This window comes from Monodon monoceros, unplaced genomic scaffold, assembly GCF_005190385.1.
Source record: "Monodon monoceros isolate NGI ecotype Baffin Bay Population unplaced genomic scaffold, NGI_Narwhal_1 Super_Scaffold_2, whole genome shotgun sequence".
NCBI classification, from domain to species: Eukaryota; Metazoa; Chordata; class Mammalia; order Artiodactyla; family Monodontidae; genus Monodon; species Monodon monoceros.
In genome coordinates, this window is record NW_021703776.1 from 98,715,846 (window position 1) to 98,734,826 (window position 18,981).

The following is an 18,981-nucleotide window of genomic DNA, read 5'->3' on the forward strand; positions in this document are numbered from 1 at the left end:
GAAGTATCCACTAGCCCTTGGAATTCACCTGTTTTTGTAATCAAGAAAAAATCAGGAAAATGGAGAATGTTGACAGATTTACGAAAAATTAATGAGATTATTCAACCAATGGGGGCATTACAACCTGGAATTCCATCTGCTGCAATGCTCCCTTGCAATTGGGAACTTATGATTATAGATTTGAAAGACTGTTTTTTTTACTATACCATTACAACCTCAAGATTGTGAAAGATTTGCATTTACCGTACCAGCCTTAAATCAAGAACAAGCAGCTCAGAGATTTCAATGGAAAGTTCTCCCTCAGGGGATGTTAAATAGTCCAGCTATGTGCCAATTTTTTGTTAATCAGCCTCTGGAGGAATTATGTCACATGTATCCTGAGGCACGTAGTCTCCATTATATGGATGACATTCTATTTGCTCATCCTCTTCAGCAAACATTACAGCAGATGTTACAACAAGCAGAGTTGAAATTTAAAGAATGGGGTTTACAGATAGCTCCTGAAAAAATTCAAAAATGTGCTCCCTGGCAATAGCTTGGACAAATTGTAACCAACACTCAGATTATTCCTCAGAAAGTACAAATTAGATGAGATTCTCTTGTAATATTAAATGATTTTCAAAAATTACTAGGAGATATTAATTGGTTACGTCCTAGCCTAGGAATTCCTACTTATAAGTTACAAAATTTATTTCACACCTTGGAAGGCGATCCGGCATTGAATAGTCACCGTGAACTTTCTCCCCAGGCGGAACAAGAACTTAAATGGATAGAAAAACATATACATGATGCACAATTGGATCGGATTGAATCTCTGGATCATTTACGACTTACTGTATTTCATACTCCTCATTCCCCTACTGGATTACTACAACAACACGATAATCTCATAGAATGGATATCTTTAGCTCATAAAGCTCAAAAGAAATTGCAATCTTATGTACAAAAAATAGCTGATGTTATTATTAAAGGTAGGTTACGATTAAGACAATTATGTGGTCAGGATCCACATAAACTTATAATCCCTTTTTCAAACAAAAAAATACAAACTCTTTTTCGGCTGGAGGATAACTGGCAAATTGCCTGTGCTCATTATATAGACAAAATACATAATCATTGTCCTTCTGATAAACGTTTACAATTTTTAAAAAAAGACTAATCAGATTTTGACAAAAATAGTTCAATCAGATCCTGTTATAGGACCAACCTTTTTTACTGATGCCAATAAAACAGGAAGAGCAGGATATGCTAACAGTCATGATCAAAAGGTGTTACAATCTCCATATGTTTCAGTTCAAAAAGCAGAGCTATTTGCTGTAATACTATTGTTACAAGATTATCCAATTGCTCTTAATATAATTACAGACTCACAGTATGTGGAATTTACAGTTAAAAATATTGAGACCGCTTTTATCCCAAATGATGGATCGGAACTGCACTCTTTATTTTTGCAACTACAACAGATACTTAGACTACGTACTGCACCACTTTATATTACTCATACTCGTGCTCATACTCATTTACCCGGCCCACTGGTAGCTGGAAATGATTTTATTGATACTTTAGTGGGTACCGTACAATTAGCTACAGAAGAACATCACAGATATCATACTAATGCCAGAGGATTGAAAAATAAATTTAATCTTACATGGAAACAAGCAAAAACTATTCTCCGTACATGCCCGCAATGTGCTGCCATTAATCAACCTTGTTTGAATATTGGAGTGAACCCTAAAGGCTTATCTGCTAATGCTATCTGACAAATGGATGTAACTCAATATCCTGGTTCTGGAAAGTTAAAATATATTCATCATTCTGTAGATACCTACTCTCATTTTTCATGGGCAACTCCATTATCTTCTGAAAAAGCTGATGCTGTAATAACTCATTTATAGAAGCTTTTGCTGTTATGGAAATTCCCGACAACATAAAAACCGATAATGCTTCTACATATCTTTCTCAAAAATGTCAAACCTTTTTTGCGACACATAATATACAGCATGTTACAGGTATCCCAGGTAACAGTACGGGACAAGCAGGAGTTTTCAGCTTTATTGAATTTTAATTTGCATAAAATAAAATTCGTGCATTTTTTCAGTAGATTCAATAATCAATTAAACAATATTTCTAAGCTTGGTATTGACGCATATATGTGAGCTTATATATGAGCCTGTAATGAGCTTATATATGTGTATACACATTGCAACGAGTATTCATTTTATTTACTTATTATTTACTTATTTATTTACTTATTTTTACCTTTTGATCCCTTTCACCCATTTCTTCCACTTCCACCTTCAACCCCCGCCTCTCGCAACCACCATGCTGTTCTCTGTATCTATGAGCCTGGCTTTTATTTTGTCTAGATTCCACATATAAATGAGTTTGTACACTATTTGTCTTTCTGTCTGATTTATTTCACTTAGCATGATGCCCTGAGATCTATCCCTGCTGTCACAAATGGCATGATTTTCTTCTTTCTTGTGGCTGAATACTATTTGTGTGTGTGTGTGTGTGTGTGTGTGTGTGTATCTCCTTTATTCTTCCAACCATCAGTGGACACCTAGGTTGTCTCCATATCTTAACTATTGTAAATAATGCTGCAATGACCATCGGGGTGCAGATATCTCTACTAGTTAGTGTTTTCATTTTCTTTGGATAAATACCCAGACGTGAGATGGCTGGATCATATGAAGTTCTATTTTTAATTTTTTTGAGGAACCTCCATTTGGTTTTCCACAGTGGCTGCACCAATTCATATTCCTACCGACATGCATGAGGTTCCCTTTTCTCCACATCCTCACAACACTTGTTATTTCTTGGCTTTTTGATGTAGTCATCCTAACAGGTGTGAGTTCATATCTCATTGTGTTTTCTTTTAATTGGAGTATAGTTAGTGGACACTATTATATAAGTTACAGGTGTACAATATGTAAAGGTTATACTCCATTTATAGTTATTATAAAATACTGGCTATAGTCCCTGTTTTGTACAATATATCCTTATATCTCATTTTATACCTACTAGTTTGTACCTTTTAGTCCCCTACCTCTATATTGCCCCTCTCCTTTCCCTCTCCCCACTGGTAACCACTAGTTTGTTCTCTGTATCTGTGAGTCTGCTTCTTTTTTGTTCTATTCGCTAGTTTGTTGTAGTTTTTAGAGTCCACATATAAGTGATATTACACAGTATTTGTCTTTCTCTCTCTGACTTATTTCACTTGCATAATACCCTCCAAGTCCATCCATGTTCTTGCAAATGGCAAATTTTCTTTCTTTTTATGGCTCAGTAGTATTGCACTGTGTCTATATATATACCACATTTTCTTAATCCATTCATCTGTTGATGGACACTTAGGTAGCGTTCATGTCTCGACAATTGTAGATAATGCTGCCGTGAACATCGGGGTGCATGTGTCTTTTCAAATTAGAGCTTTTGTTTTTGTTTTGTTTTTTCAGATATATACCCAGGAGTGGAATTGTGGGGTCACATGGTACTTCTATTTTTAGCGTTGAGGAGCCTCCATACTGTTTTCCACAATGGCTGCACTAAGTTACGTACAGGAGGGGTCCCTTTTCTCCACATCTTCACCAACTTCTGTAATTTGTGTTCTTTTTGATGATAGCCATTCTGACAGGTGTGAGGTGATCTCTCATTGTGGTTTTGATTTGCATTTCCCTGGTGATTAACGATGTTGAATATCTTCTCATGTGCCTGTTGGCTATCTGTTTGTCTGCTTTGGGAAACTGTGTAATCAGGTCTTCTGCCTGTTTTTAAATCAAGTTGTTTGTTTTTGATGTCGAGTTGTATGAGCTGCTTCTATATTTTGAACATTAACCCCTTATGTGTCATATCATTTGCACATATTTTCTCCCATTCTCTAGGTTGTGTTTTTGTTTTGTTGATGGTTTCCTTTGCTGTGCAAAAGCTTTGAAGTTTAATTAGGTCCCATTTGCTTACTTTTGCTTTTATACTATGTCCTCTGCTTTAGGAGACAGATGCAAAAAAATATAGCTGCGATTTCTGTCAAGAGGGTTCTGCTTATGTCTTCCTCTAGGGATTATATGATATCCAGTCTTACATTTAGGTCTTTAACCCAATTTGAGTTTCTTTTTGGATATGGTGTTGGAAAATGTCCTTATGTCACTCTTTTACATGTAGCTGTTTAATTTTCCCAGCACCACTTATTGAAGAGAATGTCTTTTCCGCATTGTATATTCTTGCCTCCTTTGACCATATGTGCATGGGTTTACTTCTGGGCTCTCTGTTCTGTTTCATTAATCTATGTGTCTGTTTTTGTGCCAATACCATATTGTTTTCATTACTGTAGCTTTTTAAATAGTATAGTTTGAAGTCAGGGAGTGTAATTCCTCCAGAACTGTCTTTCTCAAGATTGTTTTGGCTGGACTTCCCTGGTGGTGCAGTAGTTAAGAATCCGCCTGCCAAGGCAGGGGACATGGGGCGTAGCCCCCGCTTGCTGCAACTAGAGAAAGCCCGCACGCAGCAACAAAGACCCAATGCAGCCAAAAATAAATAAAGAGAAATAAATAAAGGAATTTTAAAAAAAAGATTGTTTCCACTTCTCTGGGTCTTTTGTGTTTCCATACAAATTTTAAAATTATTTGTTCTAGTTCTGTAAAAAATGCCGTTGACATTTTGATAGGGATTGCATTGAATCTGTAGATTGCCTTGGGTAGTACGGTCATTTTAACAATCTTAATTCTTCCAATCCAAGAACACAGTATTATCTTCCATTCTGTTTGTGTCATCTCTAATTTCTTTCATCAGTGTCTTATAGTTTTCAGAGTACAGGTATTTTATCTCCTTAGGTAGGTTTATTCCTAGGTATTTCATTCTTTTTGATGCAATGGTAAATGGGATTGTGTTCTCAATTTCTCTTTTTGATAGTTCATTGCTAGTGTATAGAAATGCAACAGATTTCTGTGTATTAGTTTTGTATCGTGCAATTTTACTGAATTCACTGATGAGCTCTAATAGTTTTCTGGTGGCGTCTTTAAGATTTTCTATGTATGGTATCATGTCATCTGCAAACAGTGACAGTTTTACTTCTTCCTGTCTGACTTGGATTCCTTTTATTTCTTTTTCTTCTCTGATTCCTGTGGCTAGGACTTCCAAAATTATGTTGAATAAAAGTGGTGAAGGTGGGCATCTTTGTCTTGTTCCTGATCGTAGAGGAAATGCTTTCAGCTTTTCACTGTTGAGTATGATGTTAGCTGTGGGTTTGTCATATATGGCCTTCATTTTGTTGAAGTATGTTTCCTCTATGTCCACTTCCTGGAGACTTTTTATTACGAATGGGTGTTGAATTTTATCAAAAGCTTTTCCTGCGTCTGTTGAGGTGATCGTATGGTTTGTAGTCTTCAGTTTGTCAATGTGGTGCATCACACTGACTGATTTGCATATATTGAGGAATCCTTGCATCCTGGGATAAACCCCACCTGATCGTGGTGTGTGATCCTTTTAATGTATTGTTAGATTTGGTTTGCTAATATTTTGTTGAGGATTTTTGCGTCTATTTTCATCAGTGATATTGGCCTGTGGTTTTCTGTTTTGTGATATCTTTGTCTGGTTTCGGTATCAGGGTGATGCTGGCCTCATAGACTGAGTTTGGGGGTGTTCCTCCCTCTGCAGTTTTTTGAAACAGTTGAGAAGGAGAGCTGTTAACTCTTTCATAAACGTTTGGTAGAATTCACTTGTGAAGCTGTCTGGTCCTGGACTTTTGTTTGTTGGGAGTCGTTTAATAACTCCTTCAGTTTCATTACTGGTTATTGGTCTGTTCATATTTTCTATTTCTTCCTGGTTCAGTCTTTGGAGATTGTACCTTTCTAAGAATTTTTCCATTTCTTCTCTGTTGTTCATTTTATTGGCATATATTGCTGTTCATAGTAGTCTCTTATAATCCTTTGTAACCTTTTATATTTCTGTGGTGTCAGTTGTAACTTCTCCTTTTTCATGTCTGATTTTATTGATTTGGGCCCTCTCCCTTTTTTTCTTGATGAGTCTGGCTAAAGGCTTATCAATTTTGTTTATCTTTTCAAAGAACCATTGTTTAGTTTCATTGATCTACTCTATAGTTTTGTAAGTCTATTTTATTTATTTCTGCTCTAATATTTATGATTTCTTTTCTTCTCCTAACTTTACGTCTTGTTTGTTCTTCTTTCTTTAATTCCCTTAGTTGTGAGGTGAACTTGTTTATTTGAGATTTTTCTTGTTTCCTAAGGTGAGCTTGCATTGTTATAAACTTCCCTCTTAGAACTGCTTTTGCTGTGTCTCATAGGTTTGGAATTGCCATATTTTCATTTTCATTTGTCTCTAGGTATTCTTTTCATTTCCTCTTTGATTTCTTCAGTGATCTATTGGTTTTTTAGTAGACTATCATTTAGCCTCCACGTATTTGAGTTTTTTAGTTTCTTTTCTTGTAGTTGATTTCTAGTCTCATAGCATTGTGGTCAGAAATGATGCTTGATATGATTTCAATTTTCTTAAATTTACCAGGGCTTGTTTTGTGGCCTAGCATGTGATCTAACCTAGGGAATGTTCCATGTGCACTTGAAAAGAATGTGTATTCTGTGGCTTTTGGATGGAATGCTTTCTATATGTCATTGAGTTCATCTGGTCTAATGTGTCATTTAAGGCCAGTGTTTCCTCATTGATTTTCTGTCTGGATGACTTGTGCATTGATATAAGTGGGGGATTAAAGTCCCCTACTATTATTGTGTTACTATCAATTTCTTCCTTTATGTCATTAATATTTGCTTCATGTATTTAGGTGCTACTATGTTGGGTCCATGTATATTTACAATAATTTTTCTTCTTCTTGGATCAATCCCTTGATCATTATGTATTGTCCTTCTTTGTCTCTTGTAAGAGTCTTTATTTTAAAGTCTATTTAAGCTGATATAAGTATTGCCACTCTGACTTTCTGTTGATTTCCCTTTGTGTGGAATGACTTTTTCCATCCCCTCACTTTCTTTCCTTTTTTTTTAAATTGGTGTATAGTTGTTTTACCATGTTGTGTTAGTTTCTACAGTACAGCAAAGTGGAGTTCCCTGTGCTATACAGCAGGTTCTTATTAGTTATCTATTTTATACATATTAGTGTATATATGTCAATCCCAATTTCCCAATTCATGCCCCCCTCTCCCGCTTTCGCCCCTGAGTTTACATACATTTGTTCTCTACATCTGTGTCTCCAGCTCTGCCTTACAAACCAGTTCATCAGTACCATTTTTCTAGATCCCACATATATGCCTTAATATACAAAATTTGTTTTACTCTTTCTGACTTACTTCAGTCTGTATGACAGTCTCTAGGTCCATCCACGTCTCTACAAATGACGCAATTTCGTTCCTTTTTATGGCTGAATAATATTCCATTGCATATATATACCACATCTTCTTTATCCATTCGTTTGTCGATGGACATTTAGGTTGCTTCCGTGACCTGGCTATTGTAAATAGTGTTGCAATGTATATTGGGGTGCATGTGTCTTATTGAATTATGGTTTCTCTGGGTATATGCCCAGTAGTGGGATTGCTGGGTCATATGATAATTCTATTTGTAGTTTTTTAGGGAACCTCCATACTGTTGTCCATAGTGACTGTATCAATTTACATTCCCACCAACAGTGCAAGAGGGTTCCCTTTTCTCCACACCCTCTCCAGCATTTATTGTTTGTAGATTCTCTAATGATGCCCATCCTAACTGGTCTGAGGTGATACCTCATTGTGGTTTTGATTTGCATTTCTCTGATAATTAGTGATGTTGAGCAGCTTTTCATGTGCCTCTTGGCCACTTGTATGTCTTCTTTGGAGAAAGACATTTAGGTCTTTAGGTCTTTATTTAGGTCTTCTGCCCATTTTTGAATTTGGTTTGTTGCTATTGAGCTTCATGAGCCGTTTATATATTTTGGACATTAATCCTTTGTCCATTGTGTCATTTGCAAATATTTTCTCCCATTCTGAGAGTTGTCTTTTTGTCTTGTTTATAGTTTCCTTTGCTGTGCAAAAGCTTTTAAGTTTCATTAGGTCCCCTTTCTTTATTATTGTTTTTATTTCCATTAGTCTAGGAGGTGGCTCAAAAAAGATCTTGCTGTGATTTACGTCAAAGAGTGTTCTTCCTCTAAGAGTTTTATAGTGTCCAGTCTTACATTTAGGTCTTTAATCCATTTTGAGTTTATTTTTGTGTATGGTGTTAGGGAGTGTTCTAATTTCATTCTTTTACATGTAGCTGTCCAGTTTTCCCAGCACCAGTTATTGAAGAGACTGTCTTTTCTCCATTGTATATCCTTGCCCCCTTTGTCATAGATTAGTTGAGCACAGGTGTGTGGGTTTATCTCTGGGCTTTCTATCCTGTTCCATTGATCTATATTTCTGTTTTGTGCCAGTACCATGTGGTGTTGTTTCTTGTAGCTTTATAGTCTGAAGTCTGATGTCAGGGAGTCAGATTCCTCCAGCTCCGTTTTTTGTTTTTTTTTTCCCCTCAAGATTACTTTGACTCTTTTGTGTTTCCATACAAATTTTAAGATTTTTGGTTCTAGTTCTGTAAAAAATGCCATTGGTAATTTGATTGGGATTGCCTTGAATACGTAGATTGCTTTGGGTAGTATAGTCATTTTCACAATATTGATTCTTCCAATCCAAGAACATGGTATATCTCTCCATCTGTGTCGTCTTTCACTTCTTTCATCAGTGTCTTATTGCTCTCTAAGTAGAGGTCTTTTACCTCCTTAGGTAGGTTTACTCCTTGGTATTTTATACTTTTTGTTGCAGTGGTGAATGGGATTGTCTCCTTGATTTGTCTTTCTGATCTTTTGTTTTTAGTGTATAGGAATGCAGGAGATTTCTGTGTATTAATTTTGAATCCTGAAACTTTACCAAATTCATTGATGAGCTCTAGTAGTTTTCAGGTGGCACCTTTAGGATATTCTATGTATAGTATCACGTCATCTGCCAACAGTGACAGTTTTACTTCTTTTCCAATTTGTATTCCTTTTCTTTCTTTTTCTTCTCTGATTGTATTGGCTAGGACTTCCAAAACTATGTAGAATAATAGTGGCGAGAGTGGACATCCTTGTCTTGTGCCTGATCTGAGAGGAAATGCTTTCAATTTTTCAACATTGAAAATGATGTTTGCTGTGGGTTTGTTGTATATGGCCTTTATTATGTTGAGGTAGGTTCCCTCTCTGCCCACTTTCTGGAGAGTTTTTATCATAAATGGATGTTGAATTTTCTCAAAAGCTTTTTCCGCACTTATTGAGTTGATCATATGGTTTTTATTCTTCAGTTTGTCAGTGTGGTGTATCACATTGATTTATTTGTGGATATGGAAAAATCCTTGCATCCTGAGGTATATCCCACTTGATCATGGTGTATAATGCTTTCAATCTATTGTTAGCTTTGGTTTGCTAATATTTTGTTGAGGATTTTTGCCTCTATTTTCATCAGTGATATTGGCCTGTAGCTTTCTGTTTTGTGATATCTTTGTCTGGTTTTGGTATCAGGGTGATGGTGGCCTTGTAGAATGAGTTTGGGGGTGTTCCTCCCTCTGCAATTTTTTGGAAGAGCTTGAGAAGGATAGGTGTTAGCTTTTCTCTAAATGTTTGATAGAGTTCACCTGTGAAGCCATCTGGTCCTGCACTTTTATTTGTTGGAAGATTTTAAATCACAGTTTCAATTTCATTACTTGTGATTGGTCTGTTCATATTTTCTATTTCTTCCTGGTTCAGTCTTGGAAGGTTATACCTTTCTAAGAATTTGTCCATCTCTTCCAGGTTGTCCATTTTATTGGCATAGAGTTGCTTATAATAATCTCTTATGATGCTTTGTATTTCTGCGGTGTCTGTTGTAACTTCTCCTTTTTCATTTCTAATTTTATTGATTTGAGTCCTCTCCCTCTTTTCTTGATGAATCCGGCTAGAGGTTTATAAATTTTGTTTATCTTCTCAAAGACCAGGTTTTAGTTTCATTGATCTTTGCTACTGTTTTCTTTCTTTCTGTTTCATTTATTTCTGCTCTGATCTTTACGGTTTCCTTCCTTCAACTAACGTTGGGTTTTGTTTGTCCTTCTTTCTGTAGTCCCTTTAGGTGTAAGGTTAGATTGTTTATTTGATATTTTTCTTGTTTCTTGAAGTAGGACTGTATTGCTAGAAACTTCCCTCTTAGAACTGCTTTTGCTGAATCCCATAGGTTTTGGATTGTCATGTTTGCATTGTCATTTGTCTCTAGGTATTTTTTCATTTCCTCTTTGTTTTCTTCAGTGATCTCTTGGTTATTTAGTAGCATACTGTTTAGTTTCCATGTGTTTGTGTTTTTTACGTTTCTTTTTTCCCTGTAATTTATTTCTCATTTCATAGTGTTGTGGTCAGAAAGGATGCTTGACACAATTTCAGTTTTCTTAAATTTACTGAGGCTTCATATGTGACCCAAGATGTGATCTATCCTGGAGAATGTCCCGTGCGCACTTGAGAAGAAAGTGTAATCTGCTGTTTTCTGATGGAATGTCCTAAAAATATCATAAATCTATCTGGTCTGTTGTGTCATTTAAACCTTGTGTTTCCATAGTAATTTTCTGTTTGGGTGATCTGTCCATTGGTGTAAGTGGGGTGTTAAAGTCCCCCACTATTATTGTGTTACTGTCGATTTTCTCTTTTATAGCTGTTAGCACTTGCCTTATGTATTGAGGTGCTCCTGTGTTGGGTGCATATATATTTATAATTGTTATATCTTCTTCTTGGATTGATCCCTTGATCATTGTGTAGTGTCCTTCCTTGTCTCTTGTAACAGTCTTTATTTCAAAGTCTATTTTATCTGATATGAGTATTGCTACTCTAGCTTTCTTTTGATTTCCATTTGCATGGAGTATCTTTTTCCATCCCCTCACTTTCAGTCTGTATGTGTCCCTAGGTCTGAAGTGGGTCTCTTGTAGACAGCATATATAGGGGTCTTGTTTTTGTATCCATTCATCCAGTCTGTGTCTTTTGGTTGGAGCATTTAATCCATTCACATTTAAGGTAATTATCTATATGTATGTTCCTATTACCATTTTCTTAATTGTTTTGGGTTTGTTTTTGTAGGTCCTCTCCTTCTCTTGTGTTTCCCACTTAGAGGAGTTCCTTTAGCATTTGCTATAGAGCTGGTTTGGTGGTGCTGAATTCTCTTAGCTTTTGCTTGTCTGTAAAGCTTCTGATTTCTCCTTCAAATCTGAATGAGATCCTCACTGGGTAGAGTATTCTTGGTTGTAGTTTCTTCCTGTTGATGAACTTTAAATATATCGTGCCACTCCCTTCTGGCTTGCAGAGTTTCTGCTGACAAATCAGCTGTTAACCTTATGGGAGTTCCCTTGTGTGTTGTCATCTTTCCCTTGTTGCTTTTAATAATTTTTCTTTGTCTTTAATTTTTGTCAGTTTGTTGACTAAGTGTCTCTGCGTGTTTCTCCTTGTGTTCATCCTGCCTGGGACTCTCTGTGCTTCCTGGACTTGGCTGGCTATTTCCTCTCTCATGTTAAGGAACTTTTCAATGATAACCTTCACATATTTTCTCGGATCCTTTCTCTGTGTCTTCTCCTTCCGGGACCCCTATAATGCGAATGTTGGCATGTTTAATATTGTTCCAGAGGTCTCTTAGGCCGTCTTCATTTCTTTCCTTTCTTTGTTCTTTATTCTGTTCTGCAGCAGTGATTTCCACCATTTTGTCTTCCAGGTCATTTATCCGTTCTTCTGCCTCAGTTATTCTGCTACTGATTCCTTCTAGTGTACTTTTCATTTCAGTTATTTTATTGTTCATCTCTGTTTGTTTGTTCTTTAATTCTCCTATGTCTTTGTTAAACATTTCTTGCATCTTCTCAATCCTTGTCTCCTTTCTTTTTCTGAGGTCCTTGATCATCTTCACTATCATTATTCTGAATTCTTTCACTGGAAGGTGGCCTATCTCCACTTCATTTAGTTGTTTTCCTGGGGTTTTATCTTGTTCCTTCATGTGGTACATAGCCCTCTGCCTTTTCATATTGTCTGTCTTTCTGTGAATGTGGTTTTTGTTCCACAGGCTGGCGGATTGTAGTTCTTCTTGCTTCTGTTGTCTGCCCTTTGGTGGATGAGTCTATCTAAGAGGCTTGTGCAAGCTTCCTCATGGGAGGGACTCCATCCCCTCACTTTCAGTTGGTGTGTGTCCTTATATCTGACATGAGTCTCTTGTAGACAGTATATATATGGGTCTTATTTTTGTATCCATTCAGCCACTCTCTGTCTTTTGATGAGAGCATTGAGTGCCTTTACATTTTAGGTAATTATTGATATGTATGTTCTGACTGCCATTTTTTTAATTGTTTGTGGGTTGTTTTTGTAGGTGTTTTTATAAATTTCTTTTTCTTTTGTCTCTTGTGATCTGATTACAATCTTTAGTGTTATGTTTGGATTCCTTTTTTCTCTTTTCCTTTTTCCGCGCGCGCGTGTGTGTGTGTGTGTGTGTGTGTGTGTGTGTGTGTATCTATAATAGATATTTGGTTTGTGGTTACCATGAGGGGTATATATATATATATATATATATATATATATATATATATGATTGTTTTAAGTTGCTGATCTCTTAATTTCCAACGCATTTTTAAATCCCTGCTTTTGTACTCTCCTCCTCTCATTACTGTTTTTGACATCATATTTGACATCTAATTGCTTTGTGTGTCCCTTAAGTGCTTACTGTGGATATAAATTATTTTACCGCTCTTCTCTTTTAACCTTCCCACGAGCTTTGTGCATAGATGATTTCCCACCTTTATGTTTGCCTTTACCAATGAGCATTTTCTGTTTCGTAATTTTCTGGTTTCCAGTGGTGGCTTTTCCTTTTTCTCCTAGAGAAGTTCCTTTAACATGTGTTATAAAGCTGGTTTGGTGGTGCTGAACTCTTTTCCCTTTTACGTGTCGGTAAAACTTTTGATCTCTCCATTAAATCTGAACCAGAACCTTGCTGTGTAGATTCTTTGTAGATTTTTCTGGCCCAGTTGGCTGCCAGGCCCTGGCTTGTGCTCTGGCTGCTGGCCTGCTGCTGGGTGGGGCTGGGATTCGGTGCAGCTGGCTGTGGGACCTGTGGTGCTCCAGGGCTGGTGCTGGCCCACTGGTGGGTGGGTCCAGGTTTGGGGTGGCTGCCTGAGTGTGCAGGGCTGGTGCCAGTTTCCTGGTGAGTGGCATTGAGTCCTCTCATGGCTGGCTGTTTGGCTTGGGAGGCTCTGGGACTGGTGCCAATTGGCTGGTGGGCAGGTAAGCCCCTGGCAGGAATAGGCTAGAGGGAAGACTCTAAGAATGGAGAAGCCTCCATTCTATGACAGGTGTCCTTGTCATAGAGTGAACTCCCCAAAACAGCTGCTGCCAGAGTCTACGTCGCTAGGGGAGTCCTCCTTGCCTCCTGCCTCTCTGGGAGGCTCTCCAGGATCAGCCAGTGAGTCTGTCCCAGGCTCCTTTGAAATTACTGCTTCTATGCTGGGTCTCAGAGCATGGAGACTTTGTCCGTGCCCTTTAAGAATGGGGTCTCTGTTTCCCACAGCCTTCTTGCTCTCCCACGTGCAAGCCCCTCTGGCCGTAAAAGTCAGATATTTTGGGGGCTCGTCATTCTGGTGCAGGATCCCCCAGGCTGGGGAGCCTGAAGTGGGGCCCAGACCCCTTGCTCCTTGGGGAGAACCTTTGTAATTGTAATTATCTTCCCATTTATGTGTCACCTACCTAGGTGTGTGGGCCTTGACTATACCTCTTCCTATCTGTCTTGTGGTTCCTTCTTTATATCTTTAGTTGTGAGAAATCTTTTCTACTAGTTTTTAGGTCATAATTGCTTTCTAAATAGCTGTAATTTTGGTGTGCCCATAGGAAGAGGTGAGCTCAGGGTTCTCCTACTCCACCATCTTGGCCACACTCTGAGTGGCAACTCTCTGGTTTTGACCCAGTGGTTTTTTCTCAAACTTCACAGCATGACCCATATTTCTTCCCTCCCTATAGAGTCTTTGCGTGGTCTGATATGGTAGCAACTAGGCAGATGTGACTATTTAACTTTAAATTAATCAAAATGGAATAAAATTAAAAATGCAATCACACTCATCACATTTCATGAGCTCAATAGCCCATGTGGCTCAGGGCTACCAAACTGAGTCACACAAAACAATCTCATCATTGCAGAAAGTTCTGCTGCTGCTGGGTGATAAGGTGGGCAGGTCTCTTGCACGAGCAAGTTTGAACAGCTCCTCCCCTCACTTCCTCTCTCCTCTTGCTTCTTGATAGCTTAGTGTCACCTCCTGGTTTAGCTTTGCTTTCGAAGTTAGAGAAGGGAGCAGGACCCAGAATTTTTTTTAGGTAAGGGAATAGGGGTGTTTGTGGGGGTGGGAAGAGAGGGAGGGAAATGTGTGATTTGGTGGAGGGGGGACTTCTCTTCTGGATCTATATCTTAAAACTCCCTGCAAACTTGCTCTCAGAATATATTTCTCATTGGTTCCTGCTTCCTGTCTTTGCTGATTTTAGGCAGTAATCTGTTTTGAAGGCTGAGCCCTACAAATTGATAACTCTTTCAGCAGTCACTGCTCAGAGGATACTTGTATGAAAAAATGATTGTTTTCACCATTGATAGAATTTATAAGTAAAGTCGAAGCTTTCACGGTTTGTGTTGGCTGAGCAGACAGAATTAGCTGTGTGGGGAGCTGGTGGTGAAAAGAGCACTAGGAGATGTAAGAGGCGCAGTCAGCAGCCCCGTGTCACAAAGCCAGCACACGGTCAGGATCCAAGACTCTCTTACCTAGTTAATGATATGCTCAGAGCTGCCCCTTTGGAACTTCCTCCTCAGGAACAGTCCCGTCGTGGACTTCACCCAGGGTTGGGGAAGGGGAACTTTTAGGAGATAGGAGGAGGGAAATGCTGGCCCATGTTACTATCTACAGTTCAGGAGAATCTGGGGATCCATGGATGCTTCTTTCGTAGGCAGTAGGAGGAGAATTCAGCCATCCAGCGTCAGTATGGAGAGAAGTTCAGACCTCTGGTTTTACATCAGATTTAGGAGAAAGAGAACAGCATTAAAGAATGCTGAAGAGAAAGTCCACAGACTGAATGGAAACACCATTCTTAATGGTGTTTAAGAAACACCCCAAACCTTTTGTTTTCCTAGTTCTGGTATCTTACTCCTTCTCCTGAAATCAATCACCAACATCAACTATGTGCCCAAAGCTGATTTTTTTAAAATTCTGTGATTTCTCCTCCCAGTTTACAAGAAGTTGTTTCCTACTCCTTATTCCTAATCCACTTTCAAAGGAAGTGCCTGTCTTTCTAACAGTGTTTGAAATTTGTATTTGTTGGCTTCCTATCAGACACGCTTTCTTTAACAACTAGCATTTCAGCCTGTCCTACTTAAAATCTGATCTGCTAAGGGTTCTTCAAATGGCTTTCTCCGTTGCCCAACGTTAGTAGGTAGCAATGAAAGAAAACCTTTAAAACGTATTACCGTGTTTCAAGGATGCTAGGTGCTGTTAATAAGGAAAGGATAGGGGACTTCCCTGGCGGCACAGTGGTTAAGCGTCTGCCTGCCAACGCAGGGGACACGGGTTCAATCATTGGTCCGGGAAGATCCCACACACCATGGAGCAACTAAGCCCGTGTGCCACCACTACAAGACCTGAGCTCTAGAGCCCAGGAGTCACAACTACTGAGCCCACGTGCCACAACTACCGCAGCACACGTGCCTGGAGCCTGTGCTCTGCAACAAGCGAAGCCCCTGCAATGAGAAGCCCACGCACTGCAATGAAGAGTAGCCCCCGCTCGCCGCAACTAGAGAAAGCCCCCGCACAGCGATGAAGATCCAATGCAGCCAAAAAATAAATGAATTAAGTTTTTAAAAAATAAGGAAAGGATAATCTTTTTCACAAGCCGGATTAGGCTGGACGTAAAGCTCAATCAGAGAGGAGGCAAGAATCAGGGGGATTTGTTTTAATCAATTCATTTATTTAACAGATACTTATTGAGATCCATGCTTTGTCCAACAGTGTGCTTGTCCCTGGGGAAGAACGGGGCAGACAAGACACAGACGGTTCACCATCACAAAGCTTACAGTCTACGAGGAGACAGTAAAAAAATCAGACGAACAACTTCCTATTGTGGTACGTATTCTGTAGAAACCCTTGGAGTGTGGCTAGCACAAACTCCACACCAGAGCTAACTTGTTGGTTGGTGATGGGGATGGAGAAGCCCTCTCTGGAGAAATAACAGAACACTGTGGCCTCAGGGCTGAGCAGAAATGAGCTGGGCATTGGATGGGTGTGGGAGTGCTCCAGGGAGGGGGAAATATTCCCCAAAGGTCTAGGAGCTGGAGGGAGCTTAGAGGATTCAGGGGACATGGAGGAGACCAGTATGGCTCAAGCCTTTTGAAAGAGAGAGAGAGAGTAATTGATCATGCAGGGCCTTTTGGACCATTCCAAGGGTTTTCAACTATTTGAAATAAAAAGCAAAAGGAATCCATTAGGGAATTTAAGCAAGGAAAAAAAATCAAATTTCAGTTTTAAAAAGCTGTCTGATTATTGAGTGGAGAAGGGATTGAAGATGCAGTATCAGTTGGGAGCCTGTTACATTTACAATCAAATGACAGTGGGTTGGATTAACATGGAGATGGGGAGAAATGGAGAGTTTTGCATTTTTTGGAAGTAAAATCAATAGGATTTGGTGACAGACTGGTGAGCAAGTGAGGAAGGAAGTGTTGTGGATGTGACCCCAAGATTCTGCATGAGCCATTTGGGGGTGCCGTTTACTGAAATGGGGACCAGGCTGGAGATGGAGGTCAAGGGTTCCATTTTGTCTGAGTTCTCTGTGAGATGCCCATAAAATTGCCAACTGGACAAGTTGAATGGGATTTGAAAGTTTGGAACTCTGAGAAGGGTGTAGGCTGCAGGCTACATACAAATGGCATTCAAAGCAATAATTCACTGAACAGAGTGGGCAAGGGCACCCAGAACCAGTGCCAAGGAAGACCCTGAAGCACTTACATTTGTGTAAAGAAAAATGAACAATCTGAAAGTGAGACTGAAAACAGAGAATGGAGAAGTATTGGGAAATAGAGGAAGAGAAATCGAGTAGCAAGCAAGTTTATGAAAAAAAAAAAGCAACTGTTGGTTACATGAGGTTGACATTTCCAGTTTCCAGTTACTCTCCATTTACCTGAAATGACATAGTTATTTTTCTTTATTTCCAGGAATTCAAACTACAATGGCAGCCCTTTACCCCAGCAACCCCAGGACCAGCCACGGTGAGAGGCTGCTCGGGGCTAGGCAGGCCAGGCTTGGGGGAGGAGGGCTGGGTCTCTCCTGTCCCGTCAGTCAGCCCCCCTCTGCACAAGAGCAAAACATTTTCAACCACATTTCTTATTTTCCCTTCATTTACTCTGCTCTCTCATTTCTCTCGACCCTCTAGTATGATGTAGCTAAACAGCTAAGAGGAAGAGAGTTAGAATATCCTGATTGATCCGGACTTGGTGAGGTTTCTTATGTGCTACTTCCTACAGCGTGGACACACCAGAACAGTGGGTTGTAGCCTCCCTGATTGTTTCTCTGCCCCTCTCTTCAGCCCAAGAGAGGATTGGGAAGGAGGAACGTGGATGTAATTAATTCCTCGTTCAGTTCCTTAAATTCCCTGCTGCTGGTGGCCTCACTATAACCAACAAATTCAACAGACTGATCACTCCATTCGTCACATAGCCCTGCCTCTACTCCCTTATCCATAGACATTGATTATATCGTTTGAGCTTCTGCTGGTTTAGCAAACCACCCCACAATTTAGGAGCCTAAAACATCAACCGTTTAGCTGGCTCTTGGTTTTCTGGGTCAGTTGGGCAGTCTTTGGGTCTGGATCAACTTGGCTAATCTCAGCCAGACTCACTCATGCATGTGTGGTAGGCTGGTGGTTCAGGATGCAACTGGGTAATCTTGGGTAGCCTCATGGACATGTCTGGTAGTCAGCAAGCTCTTGGGCAGACCAGGGGGACAGGGATAACAGGCCCTTGTGTCCCTCATCTAGTAGGCTAGTCCAGGGCAGTTGTAAGGTTCCGAAAAGCAGAAAGAGAAGGCAAACTACAGTAAGTCAGCACTTCTGGAGTCTCTGCTTGATCATGTTTGCACGATCTTGCTGTCCAAAGCAAGTCACGTGGCCCAGTCAGATTCAAGGGTTGGAGAAACGGACCCAGCCTCTTGATGAGAGTAGCTGCAAATCCACATTCCCAAGAGGCATGAGTACAGAGAGGGAATAATTCATGGCTGTGTCTGCCACCTATCGTAGATTGCCGTCCATTTGCTGTCAACACTGGCCAATTGTTGCAGTGTTGGCACTGGCCCTTGGTGCCTTTTTATCTCGCCAGCCATGATTTTCCTACGCCCTGTCTCTAAGGTCAACCAATGCCCTCAGGATATCCTTAGGTTGGAATCTTCCATTGTGATGCTAACTACATAATAGTCTGAACTCCCATCCACATTTTTCCGTAGGTAATCTTAGCCATCCGTATCCAGAGTTCTCAGCTTTGGGAAATTTACTTCCTTCACCCCAGGACTCTGGTTATCAAAAGTGAGAAACTCTGCCTTAGGGATCCAGGGATCAGCAAAAGCTTCACCATAAAGTGTGTGGGAGATGGGGATGAACTACAGATTTTGTGGAAGCCAGAGTGGGAGGTTCTGCAATTTCCCTCTTCTGTTTGATTGATATTTTTAAAAGATTATTGCACTTTACAGAATAGACTGAAAGGGCCAAAGCGGAAGTAGAGAGACCAGTTAGGAGGCCACTGAGGCATGGACGGGGATGTAACTTGGGCTAGTATGATGATCTTCAAAATAGAGAGAAGCGAACGGATTTGGAGCCAAGAGAACCTGGTGATGGGTTGGATATGGAAAGAAGGGGAAAGAGAGGAGTCAAGGGTGATGCCTAGATTTTTAGCCTGAGGAACTGGGTGACTGGGGATGATAGCTC

General features: G+C 39.7%; 2 protein-coding genes across 9 annotated transcripts in view; one reads left to right on the plus strand and one right to left on the minus strand.

Annotated features, from left to right (window-relative positions):
* The window catches only part of LOC114901884 (GTPase IMAP family member 5-like), a 162,300-nt gene that overhangs the window by 54,465 nt on the left and 88,854 nt on the right, over window positions 1-18,981 (minus strand). The window lies entirely within an intron of this gene.
* Window positions 1-18,981, plus strand: part of GIMAP4 (GTPase, IMAP family member 4) — a 28,812-nt gene that overhangs the window by 7,370 nt on the left and 2,461 nt on the right. For 4 of the 6 annotated variants that reach the window (XM_029234073.1, XM_029234074.1, XM_029234077.1 and 1 more), the window contains 2 exons: window positions 16,023-16,136; window positions 17,222-17,275. In XM_029234073.1, coding sequence (XP_029089906.1) covers window positions 16,023-16,136; window positions 17,222-17,275 — 168 coding nt within the window. Of the gene's footprint in view, window positions 1-14,218; window positions 14,350-16,022; window positions 16,137-17,221; window positions 17,276-18,981 lie in introns of those variants that run through there. The other 2 variants (XM_029234078.1, XM_029234075.1) reach the window with 2 other exon arrangements.